The sequence below is a fragment of the Protopterus annectens genome, chromosome 1.part0, assembly GCF_019279795.1.
Source record: "Protopterus annectens isolate FY-2018-M chromosome 1.part0, PAN1.0, whole genome shotgun sequence".
Taxonomy (NCBI): domain Eukaryota; kingdom Metazoa; phylum Chordata; order Ceratodontiformes; family Protopteridae; genus Protopterus; species Protopterus annectens.
The window spans coordinates 1,455,598,796-1,455,623,177 of record NC_056725.1 but is presented as its reverse complement, the minus strand read 5'-3'; the positions used below and the strand labels follow the sequence as shown (position 1 = coordinate 1,455,623,177).

The following is a 24,382-nucleotide window of genomic DNA, read 5'->3' as shown; positions in this document are numbered from 1 at the left end:
TTTGATTCTCACTTTTGAAAGGCTTAAAATGGCCTGCAGGGTTAGCTAGTCTAGGACTTACCTATGAACATGTAAACCATCGGTCTCAGTGAGAGAGCTTCAGCATATGTTTTTGATGGCATGTTTACTGGCAGATACCAGGAGACAAAACTGTTGGAAATTCTGAAATCTACCCAGGTGTTACAGCTAGATCCTAGGCTGCTGACCTTCCACTAACCCTTCCCTGACCCATCTTTTGTCTCTCCCAGTAATCATTAAACTCTATAGAAGTAGCTCCTAATAAAGCATAACTGAACAAAGAAAACACAACACATTTATACAGGGGATGGGGAGAGGGTATCCTAAATGAAAAGATACTTCTCTCTTGAAGGTCTGCTGTTAAGATGAGAACCTCAGTTAAGAGTAACATATTATTTTGAAAGGAAAAATTTAACCACTTAGTAATTACATGAGGTAGAAACCCAAGCAGGATTTTCAGTGATCCAAGATGGCTGAAAGATGCCAAAGCATGCCATCTAGTACAGTTAAGGAACACTGTATCCTGCTCTGAGGCTGTGCATTTATTCTTCAGCATCCAAAAATTCTGTAGAGCTGTACGCAAGTGGAAATCTCACATATACTCATGCAGTCATATCCCTCAAACAGGCATAAAGACTTACTATTGTTACAACAACAGGGAAATACAATTCCCTAATGATTTGTATAGTGTTTGTCTAGCAGCTAGCTAATCTTTTTATCTTTTTAACATAAACAAACATAATCTGGCTTCCCAACAAACACAATGTTTTACTGTTTGTACCTGAGTGGCCAGTACATACATAAGAAGCACATGAGTCTTTCCCTTGTTTTTTTTTTTTTTTTTTCATGGAGTAGATGGAATTGAATGGAATGGATTGTTTCAAATCCCTTTCAGACACCACATTCAGGGCTAAAGTCAAGCATGCACAATGTATGCAATGGTTTGCCCATTTAAAAATATATATTTTCAACTGCAGCACTAATCCAGAATAAAATTAAATGTCAGAAAAAATCTTTTAACCTGGCAAATAAAAAGCCACTTTTTGACTTAGTTTTTCCGTGCAAATTATCTCACATTTCAGATGCTTAGTTGTGGCATTGAATGCTGTGATTTCAGCACATCAATTAAACTATCAGAAGTAGCATTTTTCTGTGCTATCTGCCCGGTCTACTTTGCAAAAGATGGCCTTTAGTTAAAAAAGCTTGTCTACGTCCCTGAGCACAGCTGGCATTAATTCATTGTTTGTCTTAAAAATGCTAAAAATTAAGTCATCTTGGTTTTGATTCAGAAAAATTCTCTTTTTTCATTTTTCAAAATCTTTTGGGTTTCTAATAGCATGATGGGAATGGACCCATTCTTAAGTCAAAGTATGATTGAAGTTCATAAAATTAGTATTGTTTCAGTCTTTTATGTCAACCAGAAGTGCTCTTCACAGCACCCACAATGTGCCCAGTAAGGACTCTTTCTGTAATTCATATTGCATTATATGTATCAGTAACATATCTAAGTACGACTGTAAATTCTTTTTTATAAGACCCATTCTTCCTACTACTACTGGAACTGTCTGGGTATCCTTCTTCCACATTGCCCTAATTTCTGCCTGCATATCCTGATATTTTATGACTTTGTTTCTCTCTGTTTGTAAGACACTGTAGTCACTGGGTGTAGCAATTTCAATAATCAATGTTACTTTTGTCGACTTTTCATGGACAATTAAATCTGATTCTCTTGCATCTATTTTTTGAACTGTTGATAATGATCCCATGTGATATAAACCATCATTTTCTACGATGCTCTGTGGATCATGTTTCCAGTGTTTTTAAGCTACTTCAATATTATTCTCCTGGGAAAAGAAACAGGTGGAAGAAAAATCCATTCAGTGTAAAAGCAAAGTAAGCACCAAAGGCATCCTTGCTGCATTACACACGTCCAACTCATGAAGAGGATTATTCTTCTGCTCATGCACATTGAGTGATTCCCCAACTTGCCCTATATCTCTATGTTGCTTTAACATGTTAAAAAAGATATATTTATTTTACATTTTATTACCGGAATAGTCTGACTGGACAACATGTCCATTTTCAGTGGAGGCCCAGGCTGAAAAGCTCCACACAGAAAAAAATCCAAAAATAACAAGTAATTCAAAAAGATACTTAACATAAAATAGATTATAGATAGTATCATACATGAGTCTGATAGGTAAAAGATAAACAACTGTACATAGAATATAAGTTTACATAGCTGGATAGCAACAAATATGTAATAATAAAGATACAACTGGGATAGAGGTGATTAACGTGAAGGGAGATATAAAATAACATTGAGTTATATTTACAGAAATTTTTGAAGCTTTGGACAGTTCCCATTTGAGTGGATACATATAAGTTAATAGTAACAATAATACATAATCAACAGTTAAATCAAGGATAGTAGAGTTAGTAGAAAAAAGATTATCTAAGAGAAGTGAGAAATTTTTAGTCTGGGGGAGAGCAAGGACAGAGCTATCTACTGGTAAGGTGTGTTTTTAGCTTCTGTTTAAATTTGGTTATAGTAGTGCTAGATGTGATGTTAACAGGTAGAGAATTCCAAAGCTTGGCAATATAATGAGAATATGTGATAATACACACACACACACACATATATATATATATATATATATATATATATATATATATATATATATATATATATATCATATCATATATCACGCACTTGAACATGTGGCCTCCTTCTTTATTTGCTTAATTATTTAGCTTTTACAGATTACTTGTAATGCATGTGTATGCTGGCCAGTGAGCTCCTGCATTTGGAAGACAAAGCACCCTAGTATGACATGATCTCAAAGGGTAGATAACCAAAAGTCACACAGTACAGGAGGTGCAAGCTGTTTGTTATTCCCAAGAACCTTACGTCCCAAAATGATAATTCAACCCACTGACAACATTCTCCGAGGCAGATCTTCTATCAGATCTATCACACCGGGACAACTGTATGTGCCTTGTACAATTCTAGGTGGTCTACTGGGGCACTCTACAGCTTATGAAGTGCTAATTGTGGCAGATCATGTCTCAGGATGCTACATGATGTATTCCATACCGTCCTTGATTCACGTTTGTGTCTAGTCAGCTCTTAAAAATTCAGAAAATCCTCTTTTTTGGAGAAGAAACCATCTTTTCATCTTGAATGTATAATATTCCATCATATTCATAAAACTCTAGGAATTTGTTACAGGAAACCATGAGTAGAATGAGAGAAAGAAGCAGCTAAATGGGTTTGCCACATATACTATGAGGTGTCAACGGTTGTTTATAAAATATTACAAACTTAATAGTTACTTGTTTACTGTGAATTATAAAATCCAGTTTAAGACCTAGAACCTAAAGAATCATACTACTATAAAATATTTTGCACTGAAGAGTTTGCAATTTATACTTCTTTAATAATCCCTATGGTTCCACAGAGATGAACATTTGTTTTAAATGCGAGGTCATAATTTGATTATATCAAAAAGCTTATGCTCTGCCCAGAGCTCCACTGGAAGAACAAGTTTAATGTCAGAACTGCAAAAGTCAAATCTACTCTAAAAACATGGCTTTATACATTATTTTCTTTCTGAAATGGAGGCAGGCACACACACACACACACACACACACACACACACACACACACACACACTAGTAGGCATTGGGTTGTATGTGCTTTTGTGTATTGTGTACTGTTACAGAGAGAGAGAGAGACAGACAGACAAACAGATAAATCATGGTAGAACATTTTAGTTCACATTAGTGGAGCTTTCGTGTGCACAAAGCTGTGCAAACAAAGTGCATGATATCCAGAATGCTATTGATGTCTAGGAAATTCAACAATGTTTTACTTGATTATTACTGCTGAATAAATGGATGAATAAATTATATGACCATAACAGTCATGACAGTAGGCATCAACAGCAAATTTCAAAAGGAGTCTACTTCTTCAAGAAATAACAACAGATATTAACTGTACTACATTAGAAATCTGTAACTTTTTAAACAGGGAAATGTCCTGGATTGTAGATAAAGCTACACATATATCACTAGGAGTGTTGCAGTAAATTACAGACAGAAACAATTGTATAAAGATCTTTATGTAGGATCTGCCTAATTGGATCTGGCCAATGCCTCCAATACTATTCTACACTCTCCCATCATATAAAAAAATATCTCAACTGAATATAAGCCCCATTTATAACTTGGTCAATAACTGTCTAACTAGCAGAACGCACTCAGTGCTGGTTGTACACTTTCTTCTAAAATGTTATTCACCACTGGCATCCCCCAGAATTCAGTGTCGGGACCAATATTCCTAGGCATGTACTTCACCATGTCAAAGCCAATGTCAAGGGCTTCTGGGTGACTAAATTTGCAGAACAGTCATCAGCTCATCAGACTCATTCATATCATCTAAAAGGACCTAATCGTCTCAAACTCATACTCTCAGGAATATGGACTAAAGCTAAATGCAATGAAATGGAGTAATGTACACTTTGTGAAACAAGAATACCCCTGCACTTACCATATAAATGGCACTCCCACTCAGATACTGCCATTTGACACTTGTTAGTATTTGTCAAGAATGAATTCTCCTTTGACAAACACATCTGAACAGCCTAGAGAAAATGTCTGGACTGGCTTCCCTAAGCTACAAAGAATGACTAAGAAGCCATATCTCATTACTCTATCTCATCCAGACTTCTGTACTGCTGTCTCTGTATGGCTTACAAGGCAGCAAATGATCATATCCTGCTTAATCTCTCACATGTTCAAAAAAACCACTGTAGGGATCTAAATCTATATTATTACATAAGCAGAACCTGTTGGGATATTAATATGTCTCCACAGGAATCCTTGGTCTAAGGAATAAGCTACCTATCTATAACAAACCAACTAGATCTTCAACTCTTAAAGAAAACTGAAGCCTGAATGGGGATCTGAAAATTCACCCTGGTCTTGCTAGTATGTCCTTATGGATGGAGGGACAAATAACAGTAACTGTATTCACTAGACTGCAAGTTATCTATGGGACTCATTCTTTAGTATCTACCTATAAGCAAGCTATGTACCAAAGAGATCTTCAGGATAAAAATGTCTGTTTTTTCACCTACCTGTTACAGGTACCTATGGGAGTTTTGAGACTGTTTGGGTTCCGGATCATTTTGTCCAAAATTCCAACTATCTGCTCAAACTTAGGCCGTTCACCACGCTCTTTCTGCCAGCAGTCAAGCATGAGTTGATGAAGTCCAGAAGGGCAATCCATGGGTGATGGAAGGCGGTAACCCTCTTCAATGGCCTTTATTACCTGTGAACCAGCCAGAGAGACATTAGCCCTTAAACATTTACCAAATATGAAAAATAAGCAGTTAAGCCTGATGAAGTCTCCTTTGTTTTATATACCTCTGTCTTTCAACTTACACAAAACATTCAGTAAAAAATGAAGACAGGTATAGAAGCTCCAGACAGCATTTATATTCTGAGGCAAATTTGAAACCATAACATTATCTTCCTGGAAAAACTCATAATTTGGAATACATTTTTTCACAACATTTCAGCCAAGATGACACCAAGCAACTTTTTATCACTACAGCTAACAGCAGCTTGAATAATTATATCTTAATATCAGAACAGCTGTTATATATCTAGATATAATTACTCAAGCTGCTGCCAGCGCAGTGCTTTAGCACAAGCCTGGTGCACAAGAAAGTAATATGTATTGCCTGCTGTTGTGATACGTTTTGGTACTTTGAAGAACAAACTTTTATGTAGCTTAATTTTAAACATTTATGTAAAAAATATTCTCTATTAATGCCTTCCAATGGATACCCCATGTATAACTTATGAACAGCATCAACTTATCAACAACTCGGTACCTGGCTAGTTACAACAATTCTACAACTATGAAGTGCATGTGATTTCTGTAATCAAGTTCGTCTGCACTAATTTCCACCCTGAATATCATAGAAAGACATTGTACTACAGTGGTTCATTATGTACTTCCCTTATAATTGTGGAATTTATCAAAAAATTATAACTATTGCTCCCATGTGAGTTTAGGAATATATTAAGCAAATAACAGTAAAATAGAATCCAAACACTTTAAAAGTACTCCTAAAATGCAGATATTAAATATATTTGGATCCATTGGATGAGAAAAATAAAGCCACATATTTAAATACTTTATTGGCAATACAATGGCCATACAAATCATGAAAAACTCTGGGCCATTTTGAAGAGCATGAGTGTACCAGAACATATAGTAATTCTTATGCACAGTCTTCACATAAATCAAAAGGTAACAGTTGAAACAGAGCAAGGAGAAACACCATGGTTTATAATCAGTAAAGGTATGCAATATAGCAGCATACTTTCTCCATACCTGTTTAATTTATGAACAGAATGAAACATCAGGGAAGCAGGACTGTATGAAGAAAATTGAGGTATGCAAATTGATGGAATGATGAACTTTCTAGCTTTCCCCATTGCTTCTTCTCTTGCTGGAGCCACAACATTAAGGGTACCATGGACAGGTCTCTTTCACTAGGTGGGTCTTGACCCACCAGATGGAATGACTTCTCAGCCATCAGGCTATGAATGTCCCCATGACTGGGGAAAAGGTGGAGAGAAGCTAGAGATATAATGCTGTGATTATGTTTTCTTTCTTTAATCCTCACCTTTCAATGAAGTGCAGAGCTAGTGTCAGACGTGGGTGTACAATGATGCCATAAAGAAAATGCTCCTACCTCATGTTGCATGTTTCTCTTGCCCCCCCCCTCACCGTACAGAGAAATGCTTATACTTCATGGCTCCAATACTGCCACTGAAATTCTTGTGACGGCTGCATCCTCTGCATGCCCCCACTCCTTCCTCCCTGAAAGAGGTGAGCAGGCAATGTCTCACTATTTATCTTACTTCTTGACAGCTCCAGCAGGTACCCAAACTGCTACTCTAATATTGGTTGAGTATGTCAAGTTTAGGGATTTACTCATCTAGACAACCAAGCTGGTGGTAAAATTAAAAGCAGAAATATAAACAGTAGACAACTTCAGCTTGGTTCAATAATCAATAATGCAATAAAAAGCAATGAATAAATCTGATGATTAATTGCTTCTGACAGAATAGCCATAAAGGATTTAAATAAAATTGAAATGTGGAGATGCATCTCTCCACATGAAGATTCAAATTGTACAAACTATGCTTCCCTCAGTGATGTCATACAATTGCATATGCATATTACATATTATGCATTATATATACACGTATTTTCCTTTACTAAATGTATAATACTAAGTTGTCTGTTTCATTACATTTATCTGTAAACATTTCTCTTGTATATATTGCTTGTACATTAATGTATATTACTTGGAGTTTTTCTCCCAAGGCCTCCACCGGAAATGTTTTTTTTTTTTTTTACCCAGATGGACCGCCCTGGTAAACAAATGTCAAATACATAAATGTAAACATTAGGCACTGAAGAAACAAGACAGGAAGAAAACTGATGTCTTTGAATTATGGTATTGGTAAAGAATACTGAATATACTACACTCACTTGGTATTTGAGAAGGCAAAACTTAAATTCTCCCTGAAAGTGGAAATGGCAAGACTTTGACTTTTTTATTTCAGATGTATAATTTGAAGAGAAATATTATTAGAAAAAGATGTCAAGCTTGGGCAGGTTGAAAGCCAACATAAAAGGTGAATACTGGCAATGTGATGGACTGATGCAATAACTATAGTGATGGATGCCCTTGTGTCAGTGGTTAACCATCTGAGTGAATACACACTACAGTTCTTCAGAACTATCCATAGAGTTACAATGGGTTTACATCAACTTGAGGGCACATAACAGCATGGTTTATGTATAATTAATAGCTAATTTAGTAATCAATAAAATAGCTGGTGCAACACACATACAGCTAGCAATGTAAACTATACTTGTGAAAAATAATTTGAAAACAAGAGACTGAGGCAGACAACTCTAAATATGATTCAGAAGACCGTTATGAGAGGAAAAATACTACTCTGCGAAAGTCAATGGGATAGTGGTATTCACAGAGGGAATCTGCTAAGTGAAAGACAATGCAAAAGGGAATGTCTTGAAAAAAATTCAAAGAGAATTTTAATTATAGGTTGTGGCAGCAAGGAAAATTAATAAGTTTACGGTTACTGGGCATATCAATTATGTAAGAAGAAATATTTTACAATTCAGTAGTCTACATTTTTGCAGCACAAAATAACAACAGGAGTAAATTATTTTCTGTTTAGTACTTTGGAACTGAATATTTTGAAAAAGTGTTTTGACGAAAGCAGACAAAAGAAAGGGTGCATGCATCAGAATTCAAGATGACAGTAGAATGGTTGTACTCTTTCAAAAGTTAACATTTATTTATTTAATTTATTTACTGACATTTGGTGACCAGGAAAGTCTGACTGGGTCAGAAACCTATTTTCGGAGGAGGCCCAGGGAGAAAAGCTCCACACAAATAGAAACATTATTAGATTTTACAGTTATGTGTATACTTTACATACAATTATAGACATAATACAGTTTAGCATGTGTTCACTTTACATACAGTTATAGAGATAATACAATTTAACATGTGGATAGACAATTTACAGTCAAAAATGCAGTCTAAGATTCTAGACATAATTATAAATTACTAGAAGGGCAGATTAAGTCATCTTGAGTATGATAAGCTGTAGTTTTGTTTTGTAGGATTTAAAGAGTAGAAAGTTTAAGTAAGGGTAGTAAGACAAAGGGAGTAAGAGAGTCAAGGATAATGGTATATGTATGGATACATAATGAAGTGGTGAAAGGATTAGGATGGTAAACACAAGTAGATATTGTAGAGAATATAGAAGTATAGTACAGTAAGATTCAATGAGAAGAGGATGTTTTTGAAGTGGATTAAGAAAGCTGGAAAGATGAAGAAGAAAGCAGGTACTAGATGAAAAGATAGCAAAGACAGTAGGAGATGAGGGGTAGAGGAGAAGCAGCAGAGGAGGGAAAAAGATAGTCTCTATTAGATAGTAGAGAGATAGGAATTAAGTGTGTTAGCCTTTAGTTAAGAAGCAAGGACAGATATGAATGCTAAGAAAGTGATTTTTTAATGCAGGTTTGAAAGTCTTAAAGGAATCTCAGACACTGATATGTGGGGGTAGGGCATTCCATAGTCTTGCACTGGTAAATGAGTACAGACTACGACCAGCTTTTTTATTAGGTTTGTATACATTTAAGAGTTGTTTATTTGTGGAACAGAGATTTCTGGATGGGGTATAAGACTGTAAGATAGGTTTTAAGGCTGGGCAGCTGTCTGGCTTATATACTATTTTGTGTGTTACAGATAGTTGTACATAATTAAAGTAATGGGGGAATTGTAGCCAGATGAGTTCATTGAGGACATAGCAGTAATGCATGTGGTAAGGTGTACCAGTTGCAAGTTTAGCTATTTTGTAATAGCATGATTGCAATTTGTTTTTAGAGAGTGGAGTTTGGTGAGAATAAGGGCCCCATACAAGAGAGAGGTGAGCAAGAAGGTACTGGCAAGTGTTTTGTGGTGGGGTTGTCCATGAAATGTGTGTGTCTATAAAGTTTTCCAACTTTGAAATATGTTTCTTTTTAGTGGTATTTAGTATATGTTGGGATAAAAAATAAGCAAAGGCAAGGCTCCAGGTTCTCCACTAGCTTTAATGACACAAACACAAGCGCTTTCACTGAATACTTCTTCAGGTGTATACATGTTAAGCTAACACACCTCTCTTATACCATTAGTTCATAGTCACATGACAAAATCAACATTTAAAGGTAAAAAGCCTTACATTAAAATTCTATACAAACATAAAAATCTAAAAATGTACAGATTGTTATAAACCATACAAATTATCTACATGATGGTCTATTCTTAAGGATGGGTCTCATAGGTACATGGTCATTAAGACCGTGTCCTACATCAGCTCTCAATCTTACAATCCAATAGCCTTCAAACTTTCGGTCTTACTCCTGATGCCCCCCCCCCCTCTGGTTCTCTTGGATTGTACAATTGGATTGTAAGAATGAGAGCTTATGTAGAACATGGTCTTAACAACCATGTACCTATGAGAACCATCCTGAAGAATAGACCATTATGTAGATAGTTTTTATGGTTTATAACAATCTGTATATTTTTAGATTTTTATGTTTGTACAGAGTTTTAATGTAAGGCTTTTTACCTTTAAATGTTGTGTTTTTGTCATGTGACTATGAACTAATGGTATAAGAGAGGTGTGTTAGTTTAACATGTATACACCTGAAGAAGCATTCAGTGAAAGTGCTTGTGTTTGTGTCATTAAAGCTAGTGGAAAACCTGGAGCCATGTCTTTGCTTATTTTTCATCCTTGGACTATTTGTGACTTACTGCAGAGGTACCTGGTTATTGTTGGGCTGTTTTATCTTTGTGTTTTTGCTGCTATTTCCCGGCGATACCAGGAGGATGGCTACAGGGAATGAGAATATAGAGTTGGAGTACAGCCCTTTCTCCAGCGTCATATGGACTGAATCTAATGTAAACCAATTTATTTTGAAGGTGAGCAAGAATGTGAATCCTTTGTTCAACAGCGATTTTATTGTAGAAGGAGATGATATTCAGAATGTAGATTTTATAGCACTGAAATGTGAACTATTCTTGTTGAAGAAGGACCTGTTAAAATTAAAATGGGTACAGTTTGAGAAATTTCACCTTGAAGCATGTATCACTGAAGAAATAGTACCTCGTGGTTTGAGAGTACTGAAAATGCCTGCCCAAATGAACTACAACTCTCTTTTGCTTAGTGAGTGGCAAAAGTTAAACATTAATACCAGCTTGGGTTATTTAAAACTGTTGACTGCTTCAGCCAAGAGTGAGGAAACTCTTGTGCTAGATTCCATTAAATATAAATATCTTGAACTCTGTAAAAAATATGGTGCCGATCCACTAATAAAGCCTATGAATGATACCTTGGATAATGTTTTCGTATATTCTCCAAAGCTATTGCAGACAAAGTTAAAGAAATTGCAAAGGGACCGTAATGATTTCTCACAGGGAAATGTCTTCACATGGCCGCGAGAACCCAATGTGAACACAGAGATCATTCCTCGAACCGGAGCACCAGAGGCGGCAGCTTCCATCAATAATGAGATGATCGTAGAGGTTTCAACCAACCAGGGTATAAATGTTAAACAGGAAAAGACTGAGGGGCAGACACATACAACTGACAGTGTAGGTTGCATTGTACAAATGACCGAACCGCATGGAGCAAGAGGGAAAACTATCATTACGACAGCCGAAGTTCATCAGGAAGAGAACGGAGATGTCCCTAGACCACAAAAGTATGTTAATGAGCCTTCATCTTTTATGAGAACCCTTGGTCCAGCAAGTTTGACTTTTCCTCTTCCGACAAGGGCAGATCAATGAGCCGAGGAGGGAGGGGACAATACAGAGTGCAGCAGAGGGGGGGGGGTGAAGTGTTACGAGAGAAAAAAGGAAGCATGTAGAAGGGAAGGTGATTCTGTATACAATCAAAAAGGCATTTATGAACATAAGAAATTAGTAATTAACTTAAGTACTGGATAAAGGACTTTCATTTATTCCAACTGCTGATTCCGATATTACTGAGATTGTGTTTGATAGTAAATTATTTACTCGTAATTTGATGTTAAAAATAATGTATGAAAGCAATGATGAAGGTAAAAAGTTTAGTTTTAGGAAACCTAGCCTGTTTTTGCCTAAGCAGAATTCTTTAATCAACGAGTTTGAGCAGCTTTGCTTAGAAGATGTTTATAAGTTATATCATTCACAGAAAGCTAAATATCAAAGGAATAGATGGCATAACTTAACTAAGGATGAGTTTACAGCAATGGTCAGTTTACAGACTAATCCGTCTATTATGATACAACCAGCTGACAAGGGAGGACAGATTGTGATCATGAATAGGAGTGATTATGATAAAACAATGTTTGATTTGTTAAATGACACATTTTTTATAAAATGATCTCATCTTTGCATGTAAAGAAAATGGTAGAGAAGGTACATAATAGATTAAAGGAACTGGAATGGATGTGTCTCATAGATGAAAGTCTTTTCAAGTATTTTTTAATATTTAATCCCACTACACCTATGATTTAAAGACTTCCCAAGCTACATACGAACATGGTAAATCCCCCCATGAGGCCAATTGAGGCTGGAAGAAACTGGACACAGAGTCTATCTATCTCCATATTTTTAGAAAAAACCTTAGAAGTTTAATAAGTCAGTCAGCATATATATTAAAGGATACTGAGCACTTTGTGAAGGATTTGTATAAATATGTTAGTGAAGGACAGCAAACAGGGCAATACACATTGGTTACACTTGATGTAGTTTCACTCTTTACAGTAATTCCAATTGAAATAGGGATTAATAGTGTGACCAGGCTGATGGAAAAAAGTAGTGGCCATACTAATGGTAAGATAGAATTGGTACGAATACTCTTAAAGTTGGTACTAGAGAATAATGTATTTGTGTTCAGAGACAAGTCCTACTGGCAATGTAATGGTGTTGCGATGGGAACATCGTGCGCCAACAGTTACGCGAATGCTGTGATGTCTGAGTGGGAGATGGAGAATATGGTTACAGGTCCCTTTAAGGATAACATATTGTTTTTTCAGAGGTTTGTAGATGACCTCTTCCTTTTATGGAAGGGGTCATCAGAACAATTAATGGAATTTGTAAGATATATTAATGATTCTACACAATTTCTTAAATTCACCTTGAACTGGTCACATAGTGAGGAGAATTTTTTGGATGTTTCTATAGTGAAAGAAAGTAATGGTGACTTGAGTACAAAAATGTTTAGGAAAGAGTGTCACATGAACAATTTATTAAGTAGTGATAGTATGCACCCCAAATACATCTTCGGAAATGTTATACAGAATCAGATATACAGAGCCTCAAGGCTAAATGCTAAGGAAGATGATTTTGAACAGCAGGTGGAAGTGGTAGGTGCAGAACTGATGGAAAGAGGTTATGATAAATGTCTTGTAAATAAGAATATTACAGAATTGGAGAAATTAAGACATAACAGAGCTAAACCGTACTTTTTGAAACCTTTAGCAGTTGATACAAACCATGAAAAATGTAGAATACCAGCCCCTCAAAAACTGAGAATGTGCCTGAGTTATTCAAGAAATGTGAGGCAGTACACCAATGTTATTAATACACATTGGAATATTTTAACTACAGATAGGCAGTTTGTAGGAGCACAACCTCAGTTTACTTTTAAGAATAAGAAATCGCTAAAGAGACGGTTATGTACTGCGAGAGATTAGGATAAGACTGTAGGTACAGTAGGGACAAGACCATGTGGGAAATGTCAGTTTTGCAGTTATATAGCTACTGATACAGAATTTAGACACCCGGACTCAGGTGAAGTCTTTAGACTGAGGATAAGTGCCACGTGTGACAGTTTTCATGTGGTTTATTTGGCGGTATGCCAAGTGTGTAACAAATTTTATGTGGGCAAAACCGACAGACAATTAAAAGATAGAATTAGAGAGCATATTTACCACATTAAGAAAAGGATTACCTTCAATGCTCTGGCCAAACATGTTAGGGAAACCCATGACCAACATATATTTAAGTTAATGGTCTTAGGGAGATGTTATGTGAACCAGAGGGGGGGAGACATCAGGAGTAAGACCGAAAGTTTGGAGGGTAATTGGATTATAAGATTGAGAGCTGGTGTAGGACATGGTCTTAATGACCCATCCTGAAGAACAGACCATTATGTAGATAGTTTTTATGGTTTATAACAATCTGTACATTTTTAGATTTTTATGTTTGTATAGAATTTTAATGTAAGGCTTTTTACCTTTAAATGTTGATTTTGTCATGTGACTATGAACTAATGGTATAAGAGAGGTGTGTTAGTTTAACATGTACACACCTGAAGAAGCATTCAGTGAAAGCGCTTGTGTTTATATCATTAAAGCTAGTGGAGAACCTGGAGCCTTGCCTTTGTTTATTTTTCACCCTTGGATTATTTGTGACTTACTGCAGAGGTACCTGGTTATTGTTGGGCTGGTTTTATCTTTGTATTTAGTATATGTTGTTCAAAGGAGAATTTATCATCTATTGTGATACCCAATAACTTTGTCTGTGTTACAAATTCTATTTCTGTTTTATTTTGTGAGTATATTTTGAAGTCATGCAAAAGTGGTTTTGGGGAAAATAATAACAGTTTGGTTTTATTGGGATTAAGTAGTAATTGTGCTTCATTTAGCCAGGTCTCAATAGATGTGTAGGCATCCTGTATCATTTTTAGGAAATGTTGTATGTTGTTGGAGGAGGAGATAATGGTGGAATCGTCAGCATATTGAATCAGTGTGCTTTGAAGGGAGTTGGTATGAAGGTTATTAATGAAAATATTGAAAAGCAAGAGTCCAGAATATATGTGCGTGAATGACTGGGTGAATAGAGAAATGGTGAGGATGCAGGGAGTAGAGTTGGTGAAGGTGGATGAGTTTAAATACTTGGGATCAACAGTTCAGAGTACTGGTGAGTGTGGAAGACAGGTGAAGACAAGTGTACAAGCAGGATGGAGTGGGTGGAGAAGAGTGTCAGGAGTGATTTGTGACAGACGAGTACCAGTAAGAGTGAAAGGTAAGGTCTACAAGAGGGTAGTGAGACCAGCTATGTTATATGGGTTGGAGACAGTAGCATTGACAAAAAGGCAGGAGTTAGAGCTGGACATGGCAGAGTCAAAGATGTTAATATTTGCACTGGGTGTGACAAGGGTGGACAGGATTAGGAATAAGTATATTAGATGGTCAGCCCAGGTTGGACGGTTTGGAGACAAAGCCAGAGAGACGAGACTATGCTGGTTTGGACATGTGCTGAGGAGGGATGCTTGGTATATTGGGAAAAGGATGCTAAGGATAAAGCTAGCAGGTAAGAGGAAAAGAGGAAGGCCTAAGTTAAGGTTTATGGATGTGGTGAGAGAGGACATGCAGGTGGTTGGTGTAACATAGCAAGATGCAGAGGACAGGAAGAAATGGAAACAGATTGATCCGCTGTGGCGACCCTTAATGGGAATAGCCAAAAGAAAAAGAAGAAGTTTGAAAAGCAAGGGTCCAAGAATGGATCCTTGAGGGACTCCTGTTTTGTTAACCTGGTACTGTGACAGACTAGTTTGCCGCCTAACACACTGCTGTCCATTAGTTAAGTAGCTGACAAACCATTTTTGGTAAGTTCAGAGCAACCTAGTATAAAATAGTTGTAATAGTTTATGATATGACTGTTTTTTTAAAGAAAAACTAACTATATGTATTAACATACTTAAAATCTGTATGTCAGCTTAGATAAAACAGGGTGACTATACCAGTTCTGAACTGCAGCACAAAGTTATATACGTAAAAAAAGGATTATTTATTTTAATTACAATAAACATAGTTGTAAGTATTGAAAAGTTAGTTATATATAACTTGGAAGACAATTAACTAATAGAAAATGCATTTGTCTAACATCAAAATATCAGGGAAATCAAGCCTTTTTTGACAGGTTCTTCACATTCAGAGTCATACCCCTTCAGGGAGGTCACAAAACAGCACCTTTCTGCAATAACACTCCAAACACCATGACATACCAAAAACAGCATGTGAGTGCTTCTTGTTGGGTGATGTTAGGTACTTCAATGCCAGCTAAATCCTAAGTCTGCCATGTTAATTTCTACTCACTGAAATTACACTGTAATAAATGTTCCTACTGCACTGTACATTGTGTCATATTGCTGCAACTGTATGCTTCCTAATGCATGCACGCACATCTGGCTGGAAACTCTTTCTGCAAAGTTTGAGCTGCAGTTATCCTCAGTCTTGTTCCTTATATTTCTTTAGTTTGAAAGTAAATACAGTTTTGCCTGGACACCAACAATCTTATATTTCAGCATTGTTACTAACATGACTGCAATAAACTTCCAGAAAGTAACACAGAACATAGAAGTACTATAGAACTAAGCATAATGGTGGCTTTACATCTAGTATATGAACTATAAATATAAAAGTGGAAGTCAAATGAGTGTTAGAGAAGCATTGTCCAGCTAACTATAGCAAAGGGGCATAGAAGAGGCACACGCCTTAGTGAGGGAAGAGAATATCTGAATACACTTTTATAAGAATCCAAAAATTACTGGAAAACCATTCACAACCTGCATGAGTACTGTCTTTTGCATATATGCATTCTTGGCTGTCTGAACATCCTTTGCCTGCGGTCTGTGTTATTGCTGACAATAACCCAGAGGCATGCTTATACCACAGCTGGACTGAACAATGCCAGTTGTCATCAATAGAATACAAAGCACCCCAGTGCTTACAACATGTTCCTGTGAGATCTATTTGCAGTCCCTTGCAAGAAAATCACAGCACTGAAAGGTTGCATACCTTGGAAAAGATGAAGCAGTAGCATACAACAACCTGGTTGAAACAGCTATCATTAATTTGAAAGTATGCAGTTGCAAAAAGTACCATGTAAAATATAATGCTGATATGTAGTGAGTTACAATGAATGAAAGTCTATAATGCCTTTCACCATACTTGCATAATTCATTAAATCAATAATTATGCAACTAACACAGACAGAGAGGGAGACAGATGTCAGAGAAGGAGAATACAACTTAAACGTTCAACAATATACTCTTGCTTCAGGAGCAGATCTGGCCAAGGTCTGCTATAAAATAGGTTTATACTTAGACCAAGCTTCCTTATGGTTGGCAAAGGCATGCCTAAGTTTACTGTTGATCTAGGTTACAAATTTGTCATTGATTTTCTTCCATCTGAACAAATAATACTTGGCTACAAGGGTAGCAGAATATTCAGAAAATATTCTAGTGCTGTTATAGTTCTGCTGGGATGTTACACATGCCAGGTCAGTGTTTGCCAGTTTAAACAAGAGATGAAAATCCTTATTCTGATGAAAGGCTCCATATCTGACAGCCTTTCCCAGGTAATGTTGCTCCATGGCTGAATAAGAAGATGCAGTGGTCACTTAAAGTAGGGGCACAGACTACAGGTGGTTGGTATCTGGCACAGTTGGTACAGACCCAAAGTTGGGGTGTTTCCCAGATGTTATGATTGCACTAGTGGTTTGGTGACTCGATGACAGAAGATTCACTGAGACTGTCTGTAATATTGGTGGAATCCAGGTTTAGTGTTCCACTCACTAAAAATAATGGAATTTTGAATGGAGTTACATGAAGGGAACTGTGAAACACAGACTACTATAAGTAAAATGCTATACTGAAGTGAAGTAAACGTAAATGCCCACTGTATCCAGTGAAAAATGGCGAGCTAGCTTTTAACAAATATTATATTATGGACACATTAAAATAGTATTTAACGGCACACTGAAAACCATTATAATTAGTTCTGATATTTCTTATATTCAGTAGTAACTACAGAAGCTAACCTTAACTAACATATTACAGCCTCACTTCCAGGTCACAGACAGATGAATCCTGCCCATGCAAGTGAGGAGCATAAGACACTAATGAGTTCTGGAAGGGATATTAGCCACTGTCAGTGAACTCACATTTAGAAGCCATCTGAATACTGCCAACTCACCTACTCGCATGCCTTCTACCACACTAATTGAACACAAACATGTGACAGAAGAAACCTGAAGGAAAGTGATACCAAGCATATAGAATTTGCAAATATTGTAATCGCTGCACACACTATGGGTGTGAAAATGAAAAAGAACACATTATCTTCCACTTAATTATATTAACAATGATACACCAGGTTTAGGACCAAATCTGCTTGGAACCATAAGAATTGCTACTCTTTAGCTAAATATTTTAGTAGTGAAATGGGTCTTCTACATGGGATATATGAAATATTTGTAACTCCCATGAAACTAATGCAAATATGAACCATAGTCACAACCTATAAGTGTACATCATAAGCAGTAAAAGCAACACTAGTAAATATATTTCACTAAAATGGTACCTTTCACTTTCTCAAAGTGGCAAACGTCAAATGGGTACTGGTTATGTAGATAGTATAGAATTTGCTGTTAACATGTCAGCTACTACATGATATGCATTTATGTTTTTACACACATACACACACACACACACACACACACACACACACATAAACAGTGTGTATCTGTTTGTGTGTGTATGGCAGGTGTCAATGCTTATATACATAACATACAGAAAGACAAGTTCATTAGAGATACACACACACACACACACACACACACACACACACACACACACTCGCTCGGTTAAAATTCACAGTTCCCATGAAGCTACAGCTTACTATTTATCAACTAGGAAGTGGTTATCTGGGTTTGCACCAGTCTAGAAAAAATCCAATACAAATGGAACAAGTCAAGAATTTGAAGATGCACTCCGTGCCTGTGGAACCAAAGACAGTTCAGTATTGCGTCAACAATTTATTTGTCGACAGTCTGTCAGACTATGACATACTCAACACTGAAAGCTATCAAATATTAACACATTTCCCTCCTGTCATACGTGCTCACAATTTAGATATTAGCCTTGCATTTTTTTAAAACTGTCTGCATTCAATAAGCAAACATGAGGTATAAACTGCTATGTGAATACTGAGTAAGCAGAATTTGTAACCAGCATTTTTCTTCTGTCAGAGTATTCTGAGGCTTTTATTAAGAAGACATTCCAACTACATGCTTCTAGTTAGGATAAAGTTAAGGCACTAGACTTTGCTTTGCAGGTACCAAGAGGATTGTATGGTACTATTTTCCACTTACAGAAGTGCTCTGAGGTCTAACGATCTAACTGCATTTCATATGAGGCAAAGTAAACTACTTACCATTGCTAATTTGAAACAGGGTTACTACTAGTCTAGCTTAACTTTAAAAGCTGGTGTGACCTTGAGGCATGCTGACCACGAACAATGGAAAATGACAACACCTTGCTACTAATTTTGACTACATCAGTTTCTGACAGTTATTTTTTGTTGTAGTGAAATGTTTATGAGCCCTGCTCAAACTACTGGACACAGTTTGGTTATTCTGTACACTGACTCTGAAGGATCCTTTTACATTATCAGGACATTTAGATTTGACAATTATCTATTTTTTCTTCCTAATCTGTATCATTTTCCACTAAAACTTACAGAACAGGAGTGTTTTGGTGTTTTGACAGCATTTACTTTTTTACCTATCATCTGGTTCACAAATTCATAGATTCTTATTAATCTTCTGTCCACGGAGACCATCAAGATTCTTAGCTTTCTAGCTGATAAATAGTAAGCTACAGCATCATGGGAACTGAATTTTAACAGAGTTTGTGTGTGTGTGTGTGTGTGTGTGTGTGTGTGTGTGTGTGTGTGTGTGTGTGTGTGTGTGTGTGTGTGTGTGTGTGTGTTTGTTTCTGTAAGGAATAAAAGTGACTCACTAAGTACTGATGCAGTTGTACTGATACAACTTTTACACAAACACAAGAGTTAATTAACCAATAACATTATACACTGCTGCTGCATGAAGGGAGACAGTAAAGGCAGGACAGCCGGGCCTCCATGCTCTTGTGAATTAAGAGCATGTGCCTGGCAATGATAATGTTCCAAAGAGAAGGAGGAAGCACATGTTCAGGTCAGGACCACAGTCCATTTACCAGTGATATATCCCTGTTCCTGATGAACTCATTTTCTATAACAGTAAGATGGTAAAACCTAAACAATGCTAGTGATTGAACATTAAGGGCAAGCATTTTTTCTTTACTAATTACAGCTCTGCTTTCAAAAAGAAAGTACCTCTTTTTTAATAAAAGCACATGTAGTAAACCCTTGTTTCTGGAATATGCTGCCCTTATACGTCAAGCAGAATAGAACCAGTTTGGATGACTGGATGGGTGATCACAAATTTTCACTTGGGGTATGTGAAGAAAATATGATTAATGTAGGGCATTGTCAGTTTTCCACCAGTGTTTGGTGATGTGGTCAAGAATCTTGATGGTCTCCATGGACAGAGGTTTAATAAGAATCTATGAATTTGTGAACCCAACTTGTTAACATTTACTAGCTTTAACAAGGCAAACTGACAAAAAATCTACCTTTGTAGAAGAAATTAAGTTTTATATTATTAAATGTACATCACCCACAGCTAGCTGCAGGAATTAGCATGCCTTGTCCTAATATTTGATAATCTGTACAAGACCTAAATGCCTTAAGTACTACACTATTATTTTTTCTACAAGATTCCTGCAACATGCTTCACTTTAAATAGGCAAAACCTCTGTTATCTTTCCACACTTAGACATATACAAATGTTGTCTTACTTAGCAAATACCATGTGTGTACTTACATCTTGGTTGGACATATCCCAGTAAGGACGTTCTCCATACGACATTACCTCCCACATGACTATGCCATAACTCCACACGTCACTAGCAGATGTAAACTTTCGGTACTGAATGGCTTCTGGAGCTGTCCATCTCACAGGGATCTTCCCACCCTAATGAGCCAAAGAAATCATTCATTTAGGAAGGAAAATATTCCACAGGGATAATTGGTACTGTCTGAACATAATGGACAGCACCCTGCAAACCCATGACAAATGAAACTGCTGGAAAGATGTGCCAGGCATATCTGCTACGGCAGACTTAAGGGTCAAAATACACGCAAGTAATTTCTGCACCCTCATAGTGAAAAAAGGAGCTTAATGATAAAGTCAGTTTTCAGCATCTATATGCTTCTTAGCTTTCTGCTATAACATTAAAATATGCAGTCAATTTATTCAGTGAGACTATGTACCTATCACAGGCAAAAGCAAATTATTTAACATGATAAATGAAAAACATTTCCTCATTGGATTGGAACATTATTATCTTTTACATATTATGAAGCAGAAGAAAAGTAGCAACATTTTCTTGAGTTCACTATCTAGGTTTGTGTTTTATATATATATATATATATATATATATATATATATATATATATATATATATATATATTTTTTTTTTCTTTTTCTTTGGTTATCCAAACAGTACCTCAATGGATGGAAGTCCCAGGCCTTAGCAATTTTTCTACACATCACACATTCCCAGGTCATATGAGTGTACAGATATAGATATTCTGAATCCATTTCAAAGAAATTAATGCTGGGATCAAAACCTTTTGAAGTATTTGCTTAATAATTACATTACACTGTTTCATAAATCATAATGCAATACTAGCCTTTAAGTGTGTTTGTCTTACAGTGATTTTCTTCCATACATAAACAAATTTAACAGTGACAAATTGTAGCATAATAGCATAGGTAAAGATTTGCAATGCAACTATAGTCTCCGAACTCCTAATTCCCAAGATCACTACATAAATGGAAAATGAGTGGCTGATAGTATGATGAGGAGAAAACCCAAATATAGAATGGAACTTACTGTTGTAGTATAAACTGCTTCTGTATCATCTTCAATTATTCTGGAAAGACCAAAATCTGAAACTTTACATACAAGGTTGCTGTTGACCAAAATGTTGCGCGCTGCTAAGTCCCTATGTACGTAGCCCATGTCCGCCAAATACCTCATGCCAGCAGCAATGCCACGCAGCATGCCAACCAGTTGTATAACAGTGAACTGTCCATCATGTTTCTACAAGGACAACAGATGCAAAGAGAAGAAATTAATTTAGCTGATGTTATGGAAAAGGCACAATCTGTAGAAATGTTTTCATTTTTTAGGGACACCAAATCATTCAATTTATCAGCACTCAAATATGTAGCAAGCTGTCAGACAAAGGAGCTACATATGTAACTTGAGACAAAAATATAACTTCAAGCACAGATCATATTGAAATGAATCCAGCATTTTATAGGGCTTAGAAAATGCTCAAAATTCTTAATTTGTTCATATAATTCACACTGTTGAACTGCAGTATAATAGAATACATAGGATGTAGTATTCACTTTATCACATTAAAGTTTTTAGGGAGGCTAAATCCTTAATACATCTCATGATACATGATAGCTGATGACAAATACATCTTAAAAATCTTGCATATCTGGGAAATTTAGCAGCAAACTGAAGCAAACCTAATGGGTATACTACATTTTCTCACAAGTCACTTTGCTATTTTAAGTTCAACTGTCAGCATTTTCTTAGGTTGAGGAGGGAAGAATAGACACAGACTTATATTTGATTGAACTAACTGTAGTGTCCTCAATATTTGTAATTGGCAATGATATAATAACTATGACAAGAGTAAAAGGGAAATCTGTTTCGACTTAACTTATTGTAGATTTTGAAAGTCTTTCTACCACACCACAGTGGTCACCTATATCACAGTGTTACTATTAAAAGTAACACTCCAGAGGCATGGCTTCTCATCTCTCTATTCAAATGCAAACTTGTAGCACTTACCTACATCAAAATGAGTCTGCTAACTCAGCATCAAGAATATTGTTATGAAACAAAAGTCTGCAGATGCTAATGCAACTTACCACTATAGTTAATGTATAGCCTAACATACAATCATCTGCAAATTTTACTGATAAAAAGTGCCTTTTTGGTTAATAGCATATAAAATAAGTGATAATAAGTAAGCATCCTAAAAGCAAACCACGGGAAAAGAAAATGGCATAATGCTAAGTAATTTACTTAAATTAACCCTAGAGAACCTGTATTTTTCCAGCATGACCTCACGGGACCTTTTTAACAGAGATCTTCATCTATTTGATCATAAATCTGAAATGAGTGTATACTGTTGCTTGTTAATCCAGTGATGATTATCAAGAGAGTCAGCATTAAATGTTTTAACAAGATCAAGACAAACTACTTCCAAGAGAGAATAGAACAGATTTCAAGTCAGATTTGTCTAATCTGCACTGAAACAGCCTCTTCACGGAGTTAAAGAATAAAACGTCAGGTTGCTAAAATAGCAATTGTTCACAACAGAAGTGTAGTCACTTTTTATGTACAGGTTTGAGGAGCTAATAGTAATGTTCTTTCTCTAATGGGATATGATACAAACAGATGCACATGTTTGGTTGAGCCAATATTCATCAGAACCCGGCTTGTTGAAATTCTATCATTATCCCTTGATCCATCTGTGCACTGGAGAGGGAGGAAATTTGAAGGATATTAAACTATTGTATTTCATCCAAATAAATGTCCAGCTCTAACAAACATCCTCCCCCCCTACACCCCTAATAGATGTCTCAGATCTGAACATTAAAACCTAATTACTATCCACAAACCTAAGCAACCTGCTGGCCAACTTCTCCTCTCTTTCTCACTAGGCAAGAAATGGAATTCTCTCCCTTCCCCATTGAGGACAATATCAAACTCAAAAAACTTCAAAACCCAGCTTTTCACTTACCTGTCCTCCAAATAGAAATGTACCTGCTTTCACCCTAATTCTATTTAATAAATGCCCTGAGGAGGTTTTTCTCCTGGGTTCCTAACCTCTCTATAACTCCCATAACTATTTCCTAGAATTGACTCAAGCTCTCTACAGCTCCTATAGCTACTCAATACACAATTTCAACTTTGTAAATATTGTAAATAGAATCTTAATTTAAATGAGTGCATGTAAAGTGTTTCCATACTTACTTTCAATTAGTGTATGTATAATGTTCCCACACTTCAAATGTAAGACGTTATGTTTCAAATGAATCTGTACAGTACAGCCATCAGATATATCAAAATTAACTTTGTTGATCATGCTTGATACTGAATGTACATATTTGTAAACTGTACTATATTCTGTAACTTTTATACTTTTGTATCCTTACTGTTTTATGTTTTATGGAGCTTTTCTCCCCAGGTCTCCACTGAAAACGAGCACACTTGGGCCCAGTGGACTTCCCCGGTAATCAAACTGAAATAAATAAATAAATACCCCACCCCACCCCAACAAAAGGCCCATGTTAAAACTTCATTAGATTGGGAATACATGCTTGCGTTTACCAATGTAGGCTGGCTAGACAAACTGATACTGATCAGCTATGAAGCTACATGAAAAGTTATGGATAGACACATGATCAAGATTGTAGCGAAGAAATTAAAGGACTTCTTGCAGACAAAAGGAGTACATGCTCAGCACCACAAAAAGTTTCTGTTTTACTTTCTGATGGATAATCAAGTTCTAAATCAATACTAAAAGATGGAGGACAAATACAGACTACCAAAAATGATTAATTTATTTATTCATTCTTTTGATTACTTGTTTAATCCATGTTGAAGTTGTGAGGGGAGCCAGAGGCTACCTAAGCACTCACTGAGTGCAAAGCAGAACAAAGGAGAAATGTAATGCCCGTCCATAGTTAGATGCACACACACTCACTCACTTCAACACTGACTC

At 36.3% G+C, this 24,382-nt stretch overlaps 1 protein-coding gene across 2 annotated transcripts in view; it reads right to left on the bottom strand.

The window, feature by feature from the left end:
* The window catches only part of EPHA7 (EPH receptor A7), a 1,106,961-nt gene that overhangs the window by 103,415 nt on the left and 979,164 nt on the right, over positions 1–24,382 (bottom strand). For both annotated transcript variants that reach the window (XM_044067616.1, XM_044067624.1), the window contains exons 13-15: positions 21,463–21,672; positions 20,388–20,537; positions 5,160–5,353 (exon numbers count right to left, since the gene is read on the bottom strand). In XM_044067616.1, coding sequence (XP_043923551.1) covers positions 5,160–5,353; positions 20,388–20,537; positions 21,463–21,672 — 554 coding nt within the window. The remainder of the gene's footprint in view (positions 1–5,159; positions 5,354–20,387; positions 20,538–21,462; positions 21,673–24,382) is intronic.